General features: G+C 41.8%; 1 protein-coding gene across 1 annotated transcript; it reads left to right on the top strand.

Moving 5' to 3' along the window:
- The first annotated feature begins 9,902 nt into the window (after positions 1 to 9,902).
- Positions 9,903 to 10,716, top strand: LOC136473299 (transcription factor TB1-like). The gene has a single exon (XM_066470967.1). The coding sequence runs from the start codon at positions 9,903 to 9,905 to the stop codon at positions 10,653 to 10,655; it is 753 nt and encodes a 250-aa protein (XP_066327064.1). The 3' UTR covers positions 10,656 to 10,716.
- The last annotated feature ends 7,450 nt before the right edge of the window (positions 10,717 to 18,166 follow it).

Genomic DNA, 18,166 nt, shown 5'->3' with positions numbered 1-18,166 from the left:
TCCTACCTGTATAGCATCCAAAGCCCTATCTCTAGTAGCTTGTACTAACTCTATATAAATCCTCTGTATCTCTACCTGGGGATCAAGCCTAGAGCTGCTACTGCTAGCACCGTCATTCCTAGGGGCAAGTTGGTGACGAGGAACTCCTTTGGGTCCTATGGACTTACGGGGTGTCATCTTGGTACGAGCCATACTATAGGAAATTAATTTAATCCAAGTAAGACCATTTGATCAAAGTCTAAAAAGCAGCTAGGATGGATTACATTACGCAAACCAGACTCACTACTCAACTCTAGACTCAGAGGTGACGGAAGTAACGAGTGGATTAATCACGATGCATGAATCGTTCTTACGAACAAAATCATCAAAGCTTATAATGCACATAAACAACATTTGTTTTTATATAGGGCATAGTAAGATTACTACTCCACCACACGAAACCTTTTTAATCAATTAAGGAATGGTGAGAAAGAAATAAGATAAGTCAGAAGCAATTTGGACCAAATTAACAAGTTAAGTTTAGTCATCCCAAATCATTTTGAAGTTTTTGTAAACCAATACGACAAAGACTTTGTAACGATCGCTCCAATACCATTCTGTGGTAGAACCTCCTAAATTCTAGGGCCCACATGCACCTATCACTGTCCAACGACCTTTGACATCTATGCATATGTTCCCGGTAATTTAAGAAGACTGTCGGGTGTCCTCGGGGAACCCCGAATCATCCACGATTTCCGAGCAGGATCACATTACAGAGTCATTGCAGTATTACAACATTTATTCAAATATCTACACCAGAGTAAAAACAACGGAAGTCTTACAATAACATAATTTACAAAATAGTAGTTTCAAACCTCACAACTAAGTTCGATGATTATTACAAAACAAAATAGTGGAGTGGCATTATAATATAATACAAAACACACAATGAAACTGCCCTGCCCAAGGGCCACACATTTACTTCTCATCATCAGATCGAACGATAGTCATGCAGCACGATCCAAAACAGATCTGCTCATGAGGCTCACCTGCAACAAGGGTCAACGAACCCTGAGTACAAAAGTACTCAACAAGACTTAACCGAAATAAGAACTGATAAACTTAGGAATGCAGGCTCAGGGATTCAAGGTATAGCTTTAGCAACGATCAAAGTTATTTTTGCGTAAAAGCTCGTTAACAAAATTCTTTATTTCAACATATAAAACTTTATAAGAACCACATATGAATCTGCCATAATCCGTAATGAGATCATGAACTTCATATCTCAGATCTTCTCAAACCATCCTTAAGTTCCAGTTATTAAACTACGATGATGAACAGAGAAGTGAGTCTCCATAACCGAGAAGCAACGACAATTTAAACCGATTATAAACCCAGCTGGGAATTCCAGACCACACGACATATGTAGGTCCCCGACCTACATATACTAACCTACCCTCAGGTCCCCTAAAACAAGAATGGGTCCGTGCCACCCGAGAATACAGTACTCCACCATTCCAGCCCATTGCCACATGGGTACACGCTATTTCCGCCATCTCTCCACTCCTAGTGCGCGAGTAGCCATTCTCGTAATAGAATCGCCAAGTTAAGGCTTATCGGAGTATGTGGTTAGTACTACAAAGTCTCACCGCACATAGTTCAACAACGGACGGACCTTAACCGACACAGGCGGAAAGGACCCGCTCACAAGACCTCCATGTCTTGTGGCTCACACACACCTAGTCCGCCCGGTCTAGATTTATTACTCCATATGCTCATATTTTATGATCACATAAGTAACCAAAGATCCATTTAAAATTCTCAGGTGACAGGTAATCACCCGACTAAGCATGACTAAGCATATCTAGACATTTACGAATAAAACAGGTAATCAAGGTAGATATGGAAAAACAATGTTGGTAATGCACCAATTAGGCTTTTACTTAACTCTTAATCACTTAATGCAGTATAGAAAAGCAAAAGCGAAATTAATTTGTAAAACACAAGGTAGGGTTGTATGCATCCGGGGCTTGCCTTCGTTGATGGAAAAGTCCGATTCCTGCGATGTTCCACAAGTATTTGATCCGACCTCAACAGACGGACTAACTTCCTCAGCAACTTGATTAACTATCACGTGTTCACCTTCGTTCACTACACGTAGTAACAATGCCATATTTAACATGATGCGGAATACGAGACATGATGCTTGATGATGGATGCAAAAGTTAACAACTGGAATACAACTTTCCTTCGCGGGACAGTTACAAGTCAAACTAACTAAACCTTTCTAGAATACTAACATCAATTGCCCAAGATCATTACCAACTAATGACCCAAGGACATCACTCAATCAAAAATTCAAACAAAACCTAAATCACTAAAGGTTACTATTTGCTTTTATGAATTAATTAATTAATTAAGAATTATGAAATAAATCAACTTGTTCTAATTGACCTCAAAATTTTTGTAAATGTTCATCACATGATAACTAAGTGGCAAAACAATTTTCATAATTTTTGGATAAATAAATAAGCCTAGAAAAATCATGGAAATCCATTTATTAATAAATTGAGCAATTTTCGTCACATTCAAAAAGTACCGAAAAATATTATTTCATATTTTTCTTAAATGCTATACATCACAGAGAAGCCACACAAAAATTTTCATAATTTTTGGAGCTCTAAATAAATCTACACAAAAATAACAAAAATAGATACTATTCATTCATTGCTGAAAATAGAAAAATCCATTTTGAACTACACAGTCACTGACAACTTGACCCCACCTGTCATCCCCAACCTTCGACTTGACCGCGGCGGCACGCGCGCTGACCGGCGAATTCTCGCCGCTGGTTAGACCAACAACGACGGTGAAAGCACCACCACGTCCCCTACACTACTACGCTTCGACTGGTGGCAAAAATAAGACCAAACACTGACTAGACCGAGCACAGCGACGACCATGGCAGGCACGACGGCACGGCCGCGCTACACCAGCGACACAAGTGCGGTAGAGGTTAAACACTTAGCACAGAAGGGTTCAGCAACTCACCCCGAACACGACTGAGCAACGAGCAGGGTCGGAGGAGCAACGAAGATGCTGGTCGATGTTCTGAGCAGGCACGGCGGAGCAGACCGTCATCGGTGGCGATGCTCCGGTAGCTGTGGTGGTCAAAATGAGAAATCAATGGGTCATAGAGTACCACGGCATTGTGGCGAAGCTGAAGCAAGACTCAGCAGGGGCAGAGGCGCACCGTGGAGCTCTGGCCACGACGAAGTGCTTGCGACGGGGACGTTGCCGGCCACGAGGAAGAAGAGCGTGCACCGCGAGTTTCTGGCGAAGACAAGCCGAATTAGTGGGTTGGCTAGGCGCGTAAGAATGAGGCGAAGCTGTGGCAAGCTGCGCAACGACTGGAGTGAGCTAAAGCGATGGTGAGAGCTCACCGGAGTTATGGCCGTGGCGTCGGGAAAACAGAGCACGGGGGCGGGGGCAAACGGCGACGCCCAAGGCTAAATAGCACGGCTCAGAAGCGTAAGGAAGCCACGCAGGAGACTTCACTGTGCCAGCGTGAAGTCGAGGACATCCACGCGCGCGCCTAGAAGCGAACCGAAGGTCGCCGGCAATGTAGCTAAGGCGGTGAACACTGTTCACAGGAATTACAGAATTGCCATTCATTTTCAAATTCAAATTACTCCCAAATTTGTGTAACAACTCAAAAATCTCCAAAAATAAAAGTTGTTCAAAATCAAAAGTTCTACAACTTTGCTTTTATAACCAACCCCTAATTCAGTCTACATTTTGAAATGAACTTTTGAATTCAAATAGGGAATATTTAACGATTTACGCCTTTTCGAATTACTTCAAATTTTTCATAACAACTTTGAAAACTCCAAAAACAAACTTTGTACAACTCAACAAGTCCTACAATTTTGCTTTAAGTCTCAACCCCAAAATGTGCTTCGATTTTGAAATGGGTTTTCAGGGTAGGGTTTAAATATTGAAAATTAGGATTTTCGGAATTTCAAATCAATACAAAGATTTTGAACTTGATTCAAATAATACCAAGCAATACTTACAACACAAATGTAAACTTGTTTTAGTGAATGCATATCAAAGTTTGCAATATGACCAATGCCTTGCAATGCATATGATGATATGTCCAGTTTTTAATACTTAAACACCCGAGGTGTTACATCCTATGTCCTGACCTGACATCGAAGCCAAACAGTGAACATAGTACATCGGCGAAAGCAGCAGTGCTATTTCACTTTTTTATATCTTTTCATCCATAAAGGATATAGTAGCTAACAAAATACTTTTTAGAATCTATATACAAAATATCTACAACATTCGCTTAGAAGCTACATTTTTATCATGTCTTTAGAATGGCCTAAATAGCCATGGAAAAGAGATTTCAGAAACTGTTGCAGAATTGATACAACAAGCTTCACATTTCATATCCCTAAATTCTTAAGTCCAAAACTTATAAAATTTAACCAGAGAGCAGATAATTCCATCATCTATGACTTTAGTATTATGCACTTTTGTAGAAAGGGCCAATTAAATAGCCTAATGCATTACCCAACCTTAACTGAAAACCCTACTATGGAAAAAATACATCTGACATTTGAAATTATACACTTTGAGTTCCCCTTATCCAAAAATCATGATCTTTAACATTCTGGAAAGATATTGAAAACTAATACAAAATTCTCGTATATGAAAAGTCTAATAGCACATATAAAGGTTTCAAAAACCTCGTAGATCTAGTTCTATCTAGAACTTCATCAGAACATGACAGCTAACTTTAAAAATACATATCTCTAAAATTATTTGGTCAACAATCATGAAATTACACGAGCTAATAGATCTGAAGGTCCTCTACAGCTTTGTACTGCATCACAACACTTATTTCTGCCTCTATGTATCTCTAATCACTCCTCCAAGCAAAGCTACATAAATTGTTCATCTGAAATTTGTGGAACAACATCTAAACAGTTTTTCTCCCCACTAATCCACTTAAATCCCATGGCCAAACTCCACCCCAAACATCCAACATGTATAGGGTAGGATGAAATTCAACTCACCTTGGTCACACCCAAACCCTAGGACTAGGGGGGAGAGATGGGGAAGGACCGATCTACATCAAACATGCACCATACCTTTTCTTGCTCCTCTTGTTGACTTTAACCCGTGTTGCTAGTTTTCCTCATGATTTGGTGCTGTAGAGGGAGATTTAGGGTGGGGAATCCATGGGAGACAAGTGGAGGAGGACATAGAACGTAGAAAGGAGGGAGTGGCTGGTCTAGAGAGGATGAATAGAAGTGGGAGGATGGTGCTTGTCTAAAAGGGTTATGGGAGATGTGGGCTAGTCAGCTGGGCTTGTGCCCGCCTATGACTCGCCTAGCAACCACCCATTTTCCATTTTGTTCTTTTTAATTCAAGTGATAAAATGGCGATGCGTCATATACCACGCTGGATTCAAAATGCGAAGAGGGGGAGAGCATGGGGATGCAACTAGAAAGAGGACAACACATAGATTGAGCATAGAGTCTAGAGACCAACATGTATGTGGGCTGGTTAGAGCTCATTTTAGATCTATTATATGATACTTGTGACAGGTTTATTCAAAAGTAAAATTTTAAGAGTTGTAAACCTGAGATAATTTCTGAGTCTAAAAACATATTTTATATAAGAGTTTAAGAAATTAGATAACATATCCCCAAACAAATTTAAAGGCTGTTTCTACATTTTGCTCTGTTAACAGTCTAGGACCCTTCGTTTCGAGGCCCTAGAACGGCCACCCCTCTTGTCTGCTCTGCCCCCACCCCAGGACCTGCGCGATGGCCAGATGCGCATAAGAGCAAGTATAATAGCAGGCTGTAAGCCGACTAAATGCTGAGGTGGAGGAGAGAGGGGAGGAGAGAGAGGAGAAGCGGGCTGTAAGCTTACAGCCGGTTTGGGCACAAGAACCAAGAAAGTCTGTGAGAGAGATAAGTGGGCCATGTATTAACTGTAAAGAGCTAACTACTGTATGAGTGGGCTGAGAGAAGGTTACAAGAAACCTTACAGCCAACAAGCCGGCTGTATTATTAGCCTGGCTCTAAGCCTCCCCACGTGGCCATACAGTACGCATATAGGCCTCTCAATAATAATAATAATAATAATAATGGCTTTTATCATTAGCCAATAGGCCACACACCACTCTACCAGCAAAAGCACGTACGTATAGAACTGTAGTCTGTAGGCTGCTACGTAGCGGTAGCATGCACTAGCTTAGGCAGGCAGCCGCAGCCATACCTTTGCTGAGCCCTCACACTGCCGCCAGTAAGCTTGGACTCTGCCAGTCTGGTCGGGGTTCCGGAGGGTCACTGTATCAAATACTACAGAAGCTAGCGAAAACAAGAGAGAAACTTAACTGCAGCCCGCTGCTGCTGTTTGAACAGTGCTGCATGAGAGAGATCACAGACACAGCGGCTGCACAACAGTGATGATAAGTTCATACGAACATACGTAATAATGTGCCCCCCTCTCTCTCTCAAAATAAACCGATTCTTAAAATCATTCTAAGTCAAATTATTTTAAATTTAATCGACTTCATAGAGAAAGATAAAACATCTCTTACACAAAATAAGTGCATATATAATAAAAATATATTTCATGATATATAATAATTTAGTGTTCTAAATATTGGTATTAAATTCAGTCAAACTTAAAATATATTAACTTAGAATAATTTTTTTAAGGGCACCTCCAATGGTGACTTACGAGATACTCCTTCCATCCTACAAAGAGTATTTTCACTTCCTGAGCGAGATCAAACACTTCTAACTTTTACCAAATATATATAAGAAAATATTAACATTTATAATGGATAATTAATTACTATCGTTAGATGAACCGCTATATATATTTTCGTAATAAACTTACTTGAAGATACAAATATCGCTAATAGATTCTAGAAACCTAGTCAAACCTATGAAAGTTTGTCCAACACGAACCTCACAACGACACTTTTTTTTGGAATGCGGGGATGGAGTAGCTCATAACATATTATTTCATATTTTAATCTAAGAGAGAGCAAGAGCTAGTATCATGCACACTTCAAGATCATGTGAGTCTATTATGTGGGCCTATTCATATTATAAGTTGTTTGTTAAAAGTTAATACTATTGAAAACATTGCCTCACATCAACTCTAGTAGGGCTCATTATTCAGGCCCTATCCTAATTTTGAGGGCCAGAGGGAAAAAAACCTCACTCTAGTGGGGCCCTGTTCTGGTCCTCAAAAGTAGGAGGCCCTCAAATCTCCCCATAATGCCCGCCCTTCGCCCGGCCTCGTCCCTAGCCGCTCTGTCTTCGCCCCAGCTAGATCCGACGAGACCCACTTCTACAATCGCCCTTCTTTGCATCTCCCTTCCCCCGGCGGCATGGACCCTCGTCCGGATCTGGCGAGCCCCTCTCCTTGGCAGTTCCCTTTCCGCGATGTCCTCGACAGCTCCCTTTCCCGGCGGCGCAACCCTCGCTCAATCATGAGAGCCCTAGCTCTCCGGCAGCTTGGTGGTGCGACCCTCGCCCGTGAGTGCGAGCCCCGGCTCTTCGGTAGCACGACCCTTGGCCACGAGTGTGAGCCCCGGCTGTGTCAAGACATGTCCAAGTTAGGGGGTGTTTGGTTCTTTAGTCGCTCCTAAAATTTATGTCACATCAAATGTTTAGAGGCTAATAAAGAGTATTAAATATAAATTAATTCCAAAACCAATTACATAGATGGAGGCTAATTTCCGAGACGAATTTTTTAAGCCTAATTAATCTATCATTAGCATATGTTTACTGTAGCACCACGTTGTCAAATCATGGACTAATTAGACTTAAAAGATTCGTCTCGCAAATTAGTCGCAAGTTGTATAATTAGTTTCGTAATTAGTCTATATTTAATACTACATGCATGTGTCCAAACATTCAATATGACAGGAATTTTAGGAGGGAAAGGAACCAAACAGGCCCTTAGTCTATAAGAAAGAATATAAGAAATAGGATGCCTAACAGGTCTTACGTGTCATTTTCTACTAGGGCCTCGTTTAGTTTCGAATCGACGCCTCCTGAAACACTGTAGCAACACTGTAGCTACGATGTCGTTTTGTTTTTATTCGGTAATAATTGTTCAATCATTGACTAATTAGGCTCAAAATGTTCGTCTCGCAAAGTACAACCAAACTGTGCAATTAGTTTTTGATTTCGTCAATATTTAGTACTCCATGTATGTACCACAAGTTTGATGTGACAGAGAATCTTCTTTTTACATAGTATCAAAGTTTAGAATTTAGGGGAACTAAACACCCCCTAGAATGAACTTGATGACCCAATTTTGAGCGCTCCCGCTAGAGTACGTCACAGAAAATAGGACCCTCGAAGGTAGGGAAATCCTCAAATGAAAAATAGGGGACCTATTTGAGGGCAGCCGCTAGAGCTGTTCTTAGAGCCAGTAAAGAGTTGATACTGTTGAGGGTACCATTGAGGGTACCTTAAGTTGATTTAATTTGAGATGGGAGAGTACTGTACATGCATACACCGTGACCTACACCGCGAAACGCAATAATATATGCATAGCTTGCCATAGCTTATTCAGCATTGACCCTGACCCGTGACCACTAGTGTATGCATTATATATTATATATATTTCTTATATCCAGTAAGTTACTTACAGTGTGCACCTTTCTCCATGACTCCATGACCCTGCCTATTACCCTGTCCTCCTGCTTTTAGACCCTACTATAGTATTTGTTTTAGGCCCTGTTTAGATCCGAAAAATCAAAAATTTTTAAGATTCCTCGTCACATCAAATCTTGCGGCACATGCATGAAGTATTAAATATAGGTAAAAAGAATAACTAATTGCACAGTTTACCTATAATTGATAAGACGAATCTTTTAAATCTAAATAGCCCATAATTGAACAATTTTTACCAAATACAAACGAAAATGCTACGATAGTCAAAAACCAAAAATTTTCGAAACTAAACGCGCCCTTATGTCTCTTTTCCCTCTGTAACAATGTACATATAGCTACACATAGCTGTAGTAAAAGTAAAACTAGCAGGTAGGCGCACTGTGCATGAGATGCTCCATTGCAAACAAAAGGCCGCTGTAGCGCTTTATATATACCACTGCGGCAGAAGCTAGCCTGTACTTCTACCGCCTCTGTTAGTTAGCCCTGTTTAGTTTCACCTTAATATCTTAAAAAGTGCTACAGTACCTGTCACATTGAATATTTGCGGTCTGTGTATGGAGCATTAAATGTAGACGAAAAAAAAACTAATTGCACAGTTTGGTGGGAAATTACGAGACGAACGTTTTGAGTCTAATTAATCCATGTTTAAATACTATTTGCCAAATAAAAACGAACGTGCTAAGGTAGACCCAAATTCTAACTTTCTGGAACTAAACACAGCCTTACAAATTAATGGTTTAGTTTAGCATTAGCCATACAGAGACAAATAGTGCAGAGTGCACAGCAACACACAAACGCTACGTCATTACCCTAGCAGCCGGCCTCATCACCGTCATCATCATTGCGTCTCAATGAAAAAAATAGCGGAATATAGCCTCATCAAACCCTACAAACATATTTGTGTTCATCAAATTTTATATTTACCATGTTTTTTCATTAATTATTGATGTTTTCATGTTTTTTTCTTAAGAACGGCTTCGGTACTCCTCTTTCTAAAAATTTATATGGATCTCAAAACAGCTCATCTAATTAATTAAATATTTTTAATTATTTTCTTCTTTATAAAATTGTTATCTGTCGTAGCGTCGCTGTAGCCTCGTCGCCGTTGAAAAGAAGTTTCCGCTGAAGCCCGCTATTCTTGCGTCTACCAGCAAGAGCAGTCATTTGCCGAACCCTACTGCAGCTCCTTGTTTTCTTATGCCGTCGACCGCGATGTCTTGGGACGGGTACGGCGGGCAGATCTTCCCCGCCAACATGTCGTTCCACCACCAGGATACCCTGGAGGCGGTGTTCCAGCAGCCTGAGACGACGGCCCCCCTGCAGGCGCCGGCAGCAGCGGGGGCGAGGGAGCTGCTGCTGAGGAACGGGTCGCCCGTACCGGTGGTGGTGGATGCCGGCGGCCATGCCGCGGCCGCACCGCGGAAGCGGCCGTTCCGGACAGATCGGCACAGCAAGATCCGCACGGCGCAGGGCGTGCGCGACCGCCGGATGCGGCTGTCGGTCGGGGTCGCGCGAGAGTTCTTCGCGCTGCAGGACCGGCTTGGGTTCGACAAGGCCAGCAAGACGTTGAACTGGCTCCTCGCCCAGTCCAAGCCGGCCATCGACCGCCTCGTCGACGCAGCCGAGCCGGCGGCTGTGGTCTCAGGAGGACCACCGACGGTGGCGAAGGGGAGAGGGGACGGGAGCTCCTCAAGCACTTGCTGTTTGACGGCGGACTCGAGGGAGGAGGCGACAAAGAAGGCAAGAAGCAGAGGCGGCGGCGGTCCTGATGGGCCACCGGCGCTTATGGAAGAACACGGCTGCGGTGAGCTGGGCTGGATCATGCCGGAGGCCACAACGGCAGCAGCAACGACGGAGCAGCCGCAGCAGGTGGACGGGCTGGAGTACTACTACCAGTATTGCCGGCAGCTAGAGGAGATGGCGAGATGCAACGGAGGAATGCCAAGGTGATTTCTTGTATGGTATGCAAACATTATAGGTCTAAACTCTAACGCGTGAGGATTTCCATTACGTAATTAGGCTTCTTCTGCCATGAAAAAAATCCTACATAGTACATATAAATCAACCGGTGGTTCTCTATCAATCAAGAATTCAAGACCCATTAACCTGGGTTTGTGTTATCGACTTTTGGTTAATGGCAATTAACCTTATTATGATTAATTAGCTATTTCTGTTTGTCAATTATTCATATAATCGTGCTATTGATATTTGTTACTTTTATTTAGTGTACTGATGCCGTAACTTTGAGGTTTATGAAGTTCCATGTTCTGAGTTTTGTAGAAAACTCCATGGGCATATATGATCCTTCAAGCACAATTTGAACACAGGATTTCAACCATCAATTATCAGATGAAATAAAAATAATTATGGAACCTAGCTAGTAATGCTAGAAAATTAATTAAATATCACTCTTCAGGCAAGATCAACGACGACGACGACGACAACGTAGCCTTTCAGTCCCAAGCAAGTTGGGGTAGGCTAGAGTTGAAACCCACCAAGAGCCCCAAGTCACGATTCAGACATTTCAATAGCTGTTTTCCAAGTACTCCTATTCAAACATAGATCTCTAGGTATATCCCAAGCTTTCAAATATCTTTTTATTGCATCCCCATGTCAATTTCGGTCTTTCTCTACCTCTCCTCGTATTATTTGCTTGGCTTAGGACTCCACAATGTACTAGTGTCTCTGGAGGTCTCCTTTGGACATGGCCAAACCACCTCAACCGATGTTGGATAAGCTTTTCTTCAATTGGTGCTACCTCTAGGCGATCACATATATCATTGTTCCGAACTCAGTCCATTCTTGTGTAACCGCAAATCCATCGCAACATACGCATTTCTGCAACACTCAGTTGTTGAACTCTTCAGGCAAGATACAAGTTCTAAATATTAACCAAATGGTAAAGTAGCACATGGATATGGATAATTTGCTTAAACTCAAATATATGGCAGATTTGCATTAGAATCAGAATGGGACTTTTACTTGAATTATCTGGAACTTTTGTTATTAATGATTTGAGGCCTTTAGAGTTACACGATTTGGAGTACCTGAGAATGTACACTTTACTTATTCGCTGTTCCTTATCATAAATTTTCCAACTCTACACTGCGAAGAGTTTAAGTGCTATACAAAGAAAATCAACAATTTACATGGTCTAGGGTGATTCATGTGTCACCACATTTGAGTTCCTTACATCTTACCTCCATACCTCAAAGCTCTTCAGAGTTCAGACACTAAACCCATGCGCATCAAAAAGGTCAGCAGAAGAAATACCTTGTGTCTATTATATCCCAAAAAACATGCACCTGAATAGTTTGCAACTCATTATTAGCAAATACAATTGCATGCTGCCTGTTATTTAGATGATATTATTCTTCAGAACATTGCATAAATTTCAGCCAAAGTTACAACAGAAAGTACTTATATAGTCACTCTATGTTGCACGGTGTTCATATGCATATGGGATGCCATGCATGGTACTTTCACATACACTTCATACGTCTCAAGAACATGTCTACTCATATACAGCACAACACTATCATATGCTTCGCTCTGTTGTTTCACCTATTCAGAAAAATGAGTCTACAAATTGTTTTCAAGAAATAATCAATGTAGTTATTCTTCTGTCCAATTATAATAGGGCTTCATCAAGATTAAATATTGCCTTTATAGGTATCAGAAAATTACCCAACTTCACTGGGTGGTGTTATCCTTATTTGTGATGTTGTAACTTCTAACTAAAACTAACTGAAAATGGGAACGTAGCTATAATTCACGACTCTCCAGCAAACAAAAGTAATGATCCCACGAACCATGATATTTAGAATTGTTAAGTTCAATTGTGTTTATGAGCAAGAAAGCATGGCGATTCAGAACTTGGGACTCGTTAATTGGTTTGTCGATCAGATGCATAGGCCCCGTTTGGCCGGGCTCCCGCTGGCTCTGGCTCCTGCACTGTAGCCGGGTGTCGGCCGCCCAGGAGCCGGAGCCGCGGAGCTAGAAAAACGAGCTTCTCCGGCTCCGGTGGTGTCAGTGAGAGAGGAAAGGAGGAGAGAGAAAAACGGCTCCGGTGAACAGTAGACGGGTGTCGGCCGCTCAGGAGCCGACAGGCCGGAGCTGGAGCCGCTGGAGCCCGGCCAAATAGTACTGTAAGATGGTAGAGGGAAATAGTACTGTTTGATTGACAGCAAGTAAAGAAGAATTGCGTTCAATCATTGAACGAACGGCATGTAGGAAGTTGCATATGAAGGAAAAGACACGTGTGGTATACATGCTTGCCCAAGCTTCTACATACTGCATTGACAATTTTAGTCCATCAGTATACTGTATACCTAGTTTGCCCAAGCTTCTACATATATACTGCATTGCCAATTTTAGTCCATCAGTATACTGTATACCTAGACAAGAATTAATTATTTGATTATTTCTACCACTTGTAGAGTGAACTAAAGAATATTTGATGATATATTAATACACAAGACATTTCGGTAAAGGCTTTATAATAGTTGAATTGTGCTAGCAGGGGTAATAAAAGACTAAAACTAAATTGCCCAAAACAATCGAACCTCGGGCTTGAGGCTATATATGTTTTCCATCTAGACTAGAAGGATAACTCTAAAAAAACTCTATTGGAAAAGGGTTTTGTACAATACATGCCTGCAATGAAATTTAAAGTTAGAACTGTATTGATTTGTTCTGTCACATGTGTAATCTAGCAGCATGCATGCTCAAGAATAAGCTGGTAGCAAGCCAAAATTCAGCTACCCCTTCCTCTTTATTTTACTCAAATCATAGTCTCAACTATTGAAAAATTTAGTAAAAATGATGACAAACCTTATACATAGTATTTGCTAAAAAACAACTCAGCTAGAATGATGAGGTTCTGACATATATAATTGATGAAAGGGAATAAGAAAGTAAGCAGTTTTAAATGTCAAAGCCATCCACAGCCGAACCACATAATCCAAATTTAGATTATGCTCGCTTGGCTTATCAGCCCTGATACAGTATTTTTCTCTTACAATAAATCAATATCAGTCGACTTATCAGCCGCATAAACCATCAGTCAAATAGCTCGAAGAACTGGACAGCCGATAAAAAAATATCATACTGTATGATTGATGTGGCTTAGTTTTATATATACTTTTGTTTCCTGTTTCTATAGTTCCAATAAAGGATACTTGTCATGTCATGCATGCTTGATGTTTATGAAAGGCGTTCTCTATGTACTTATTATTCATTAATTGGAGGATAAAAATATTGATTGTTTCATGCATTTAACTATGTGTTATCATTTTCTTTTCTGCAGTGTATGCATGTTCTTTCTTTGATTGATTCACAGCATGTTTTCATTATCTGGCATGACATGTTTTCCACAATATTCGAGGCACAACATGTATCTATACAAATTCCTAATAAATGATATTCATTCTGATCATGCTATGAATTAGCTGGAAGCTGGAGATCCACATACGTTGAGTGCATACTTGAACAGCTGAAGTATAACCTTGTTTGGGATTTATGGGTTGTCGGAATTAAAGTTTTGAACTTCTTGACTTCCAAAGGCCTAATTAAGCACTTTCCAAACTAATTAATCAAGAAAATGCCAAATATATATGCGTATGCTTCATATGTTAGTATGATGATATCATTTTATCTTTTATCTTCAAGCTGGTATCATTAACAGGAAATTGTCTGTGTTATGAGATTTGGTGAACTTGAACTATTCTGTGTGCAATAGGGATTTGTAACAATTTCTCCAACAGTCAATTATATATATTGATGGCATCTATTGAATAATTTACTCAAACTGGTATCTATATATAAGAGAAATAATTTAAGCTATCTAGCTATAATTATCATAAGTCTTCTAGTATAATATAATTTTCATGGAACATGAATCGTATTACTTTTGGTAGTATACATTTTTAAGTTCAGCAAGAGTAGAACCCAATTTAATTGGATCAGATCTACGGGAAGATTAACAGCGTGTTTAGTTCCAGGAAGTTGGAATTTTGGGTTACCGTAGCACTTTCGTTTTTATTTGGTAATTAGTGTTCAAACATGGACTAATTAGGCTCAAAACGTTCGTCTCGCAATTTCACACCAAACTGTGCAATTAGTTTTTTTTCGTCTACATTTAATGCTCCATACACGGGCCGCAAACATTCGATGTGATAGGTACTGTAGCACTTTTTGGGATTTTGGGGTGGAACTGAACACGCGCTAATTGTAATGATCATGCACATCGCTGTTTTAAAATTCTATTATAGTTCATTCATTCCTTAGTGGTCATAATAAACTAACTAAACAAAATACAAAAAGTCAAGAAAAATAATTAATGGAATCTGGTAATAATAAGTATGTACATATTTTTTGCGAATACACAGTACAACGCAGACACTCACAACTCAAGATTGACGAAGTCACTGCAGGCGTCTCGCTGTCGACGGGAACATCGCTTACCACTAAAAGTAGAACATGTTAAAACCTGGAATATTCGCTCTCACGGATAGTTGAACCCAGGACTTATGGTGCTACTGAGGCTCTTGTAACCACTAGGTTATAGGCCCTTTCAAAATAAGTATGTACATATGATTATGTTGATGTTCAATTATGATTAGTGTGATAGTGGGAACTCAACATATATACTTATTAATTCTTAACTTGAAATATTTTGGCAAGACACTAGCAAACAAGCAGGAAATAATAATAGATAGACTAGTTGTAGCAGAACAGTGCCTTGTTTCATTCAAATATATAAGAACACACAAAGGCTGAATATAATGATGTGGTAACATATATGTATATATAGAGAGAGATACATATATATATACCTGTATTTGAGTTCTTCCGCACTGCACGTACGCCCAGAGTATGTAGCTAGCTATCAGGCAAAGGTACGCCCCGTTCGCTGGTCTGAATCTTGGTTGAAACTGACTGAAAAACACTGTTCTGGCTAAATTATTGTGAGAGGAAAACACTGTTCCGACTGAAAAACGTCGCGAACAAGCCGAATATGGGGTAAGCCGAACGGGGTCCTGTTCGGTTTACCCCATATTCGGCTTATTCAACTTATTTTTTCAGTCAAAACGGTCAGTTTTGGCCAATGCGTTTGGGAGTGGATTTGCCAGGGTATCCTCGATGGGATATATAGCGGCCTCGGAGCTTGTGGCCATGCTTGCTCTGCTGCATGTTCATGTGTGCTATTCTTCTAGAGGTGTGGTAGGGCCATGATGGCACTTGCTCAGATGGCACACGCAACTTTGGACAGACGCGCGGGTGTTGAGAGAGAGAGAGAGAGAGAGAGTCACCGCAGCATCCAGCCAGCACGAGCACGCCGCTACCGGCCGGCTAGAGGGCTCTGCTCTTAACTGATTAGATAGCCATGCGTATATACAAGTCTACAGCGGACTCTGTCTCTCTGAGCGAGCTGTCGTTCGCTCACAGCTGATTGCACGGTGGGGGACGGGCCACGATGCTGGGTCTCCGGCTGAGGTTGAACGTTCCACCGGCTGATTTAATCATCGAAGAAAGGTTACAGAAATATGGGATGAAACTGAACGTTGCCTTGGAAGATAGCCCTAAGGGCTAAGGCACTGTTTGACACGTAGAGCTATTTTTTCTTCGGCTTCACAGACAGTTTTTTCGGTGGAGTTGAATCTGTTTTGATAAACTATCTGCTTAGTAGAGAAAAATGTTGAAAGGTTTAAAATACCCTTATGCTTCTGTCACTTTTTCTCTCTCCCTTTCTTCTTTCTCCAGACACCTCCCTCGATCATCTTCTCCCTCTGGTGACCACGCGCCCCGACGGATGTGCGCCAGGTGACCACGCCCCAGTGGCCACGCGCCCTCTCAGAGCCACCAACTCGCCCTCCTAGTGGTTGCGTGCCCTGGCGGATGTGCGCTAGGCGACCACGCCCCGGTAGCCACGCGTCCTAGCAGGCCCACCGTGGCTCTACAGCGAGCTATGTGCCCCGACGGTCGTGCCCCAGTGGCGACACCACGACGAACTGCACGCCTATCCTCGTGTCAGCGGGAGCAAATCTGACATGCAAGCACGGTGGGGCCTATGGGTCTAGGTTGAAGCTTCATGAAGCTACTATTTTTAGCTCTATCTTTCCTCTCTGCCTTGTGAAAGCATATTTTTAGAGACTTCTTGGGTGTTGTCTGGTTTTACCTCTTTGACACAAAATAGATCCAAATAGCTACAGGAGCGGGTGGTGGATGAAAGCATCTAGGCCCCTAGTTGGGTTTCGGTGATTAATGATAATACATGATTACTATGACTAACGTGTGTTTTGCAGATGCAATTAAGTTAGTTCATGATAATGAAAATTGATTGGGCAATAATGGTGGTCATGCCCCTACGATGGAAATCGTTTCAGTTTTCAAAGGATGAACGACAAGGTTAAGGACGGACTAGTTCTAAGTGTCGTTTTGTGTTGAGGAGACACTTAGAGTAGTTTAGGACTTTGTTTTTCCTTTGGCCGTACTATTAAGGGGGTATGGACGAGTAGCTTGACCTAGGTGAGTCTAGTGGGTTAGGTGTGGTGCACACTTGTCAAATCTAGCACTAGGTAGCTCCTAAATAGCCCTTAGATTAATTGGAGCAAACTTCATTTACGTATGATTGAGAGTTGGAAGTGAATGGAGGGTCAAATGCTGGTTCTGGTGTAATCGGACACTGGCGCAAAGTTTGGTCAGTTCATTTGATCAAGAGAGAGGTGAGTGACCGGACGCTGAGAGGTGAGCGATCGGACGCTGGGTGCCAGCGTCCGGTCGACTCCAATAAGGTTCCAGAGAGGGAAAATCGTGACCGGATGCGTCCGGTCAGTGCTGACTAGATGCTGTCCAGCGTCTTGTCACAACTTAAACACTCGGTGGCGGGGAGAACTGACCAGAGCGTCCAGTCACCCCACAGAGGCATATAACGGTTCGTTTTTAACGGGGTGTATAAATACTTTCTCCATTCGTGCGAGGGGGTACTTTTACTCATTCCAACAGCTAAGAAACACTCTTGAGAGTGCCAAGAAGAGCAATGTCCTAGTGAGGTGATTGAGATTTGAGAATACAAGAGAGAGACCTCATTAGTGAAAGCAAGAGTAGCAAAGTGTGCATCCACCCTTATCATTAGGCTTGTCGTGGTCAAGTGAGAGTTCGTGCTTATTACTCTTGGTGATCGCCATCACCTAGACGGCTTGGTGGTGATTGGGAGCTTGATGATCATCCGGCGGAGCTTATGGATGACCCAACTCAAGTTGTGAGCGATTGTGGGTGATTCACCACGACGGATTGTCAAAGAATCAACCCGTAGAGAGCACTTGATCCTTGCGCGGATCAAGGGGGAGCTACACCCTTGTGCGGGTGCTCCAACGAGGACTAGTGGGGAGTGGCGACTCTCCGATACCTCGGCAAAATATCGACGTGTTCCTCATTCTCTCTTTACTTTGAGCAATTCA

Source organism: Miscanthus floridulus, chromosome 8, assembly GCF_019320115.1.
Source record: "Miscanthus floridulus cultivar M001 chromosome 8, ASM1932011v1, whole genome shotgun sequence".
Classification (NCBI taxonomy): Eukaryota; Viridiplantae; Streptophyta; class Magnoliopsida; order Poales; family Poaceae; genus Miscanthus; species Miscanthus floridulus.
This window is presented reverse-complemented; position numbering and strand designations above follow the sequence as displayed.

What these genes read in the sequence shown, in the direction of transcription:
- LOC136473299 (XM_066470967.1), top strand. Translation starts at nt 9,903, where the DNA reads ATGCCGTCGACCGCGATGTCTTGGGACGGGTACGGCGGGCAGATCTTC.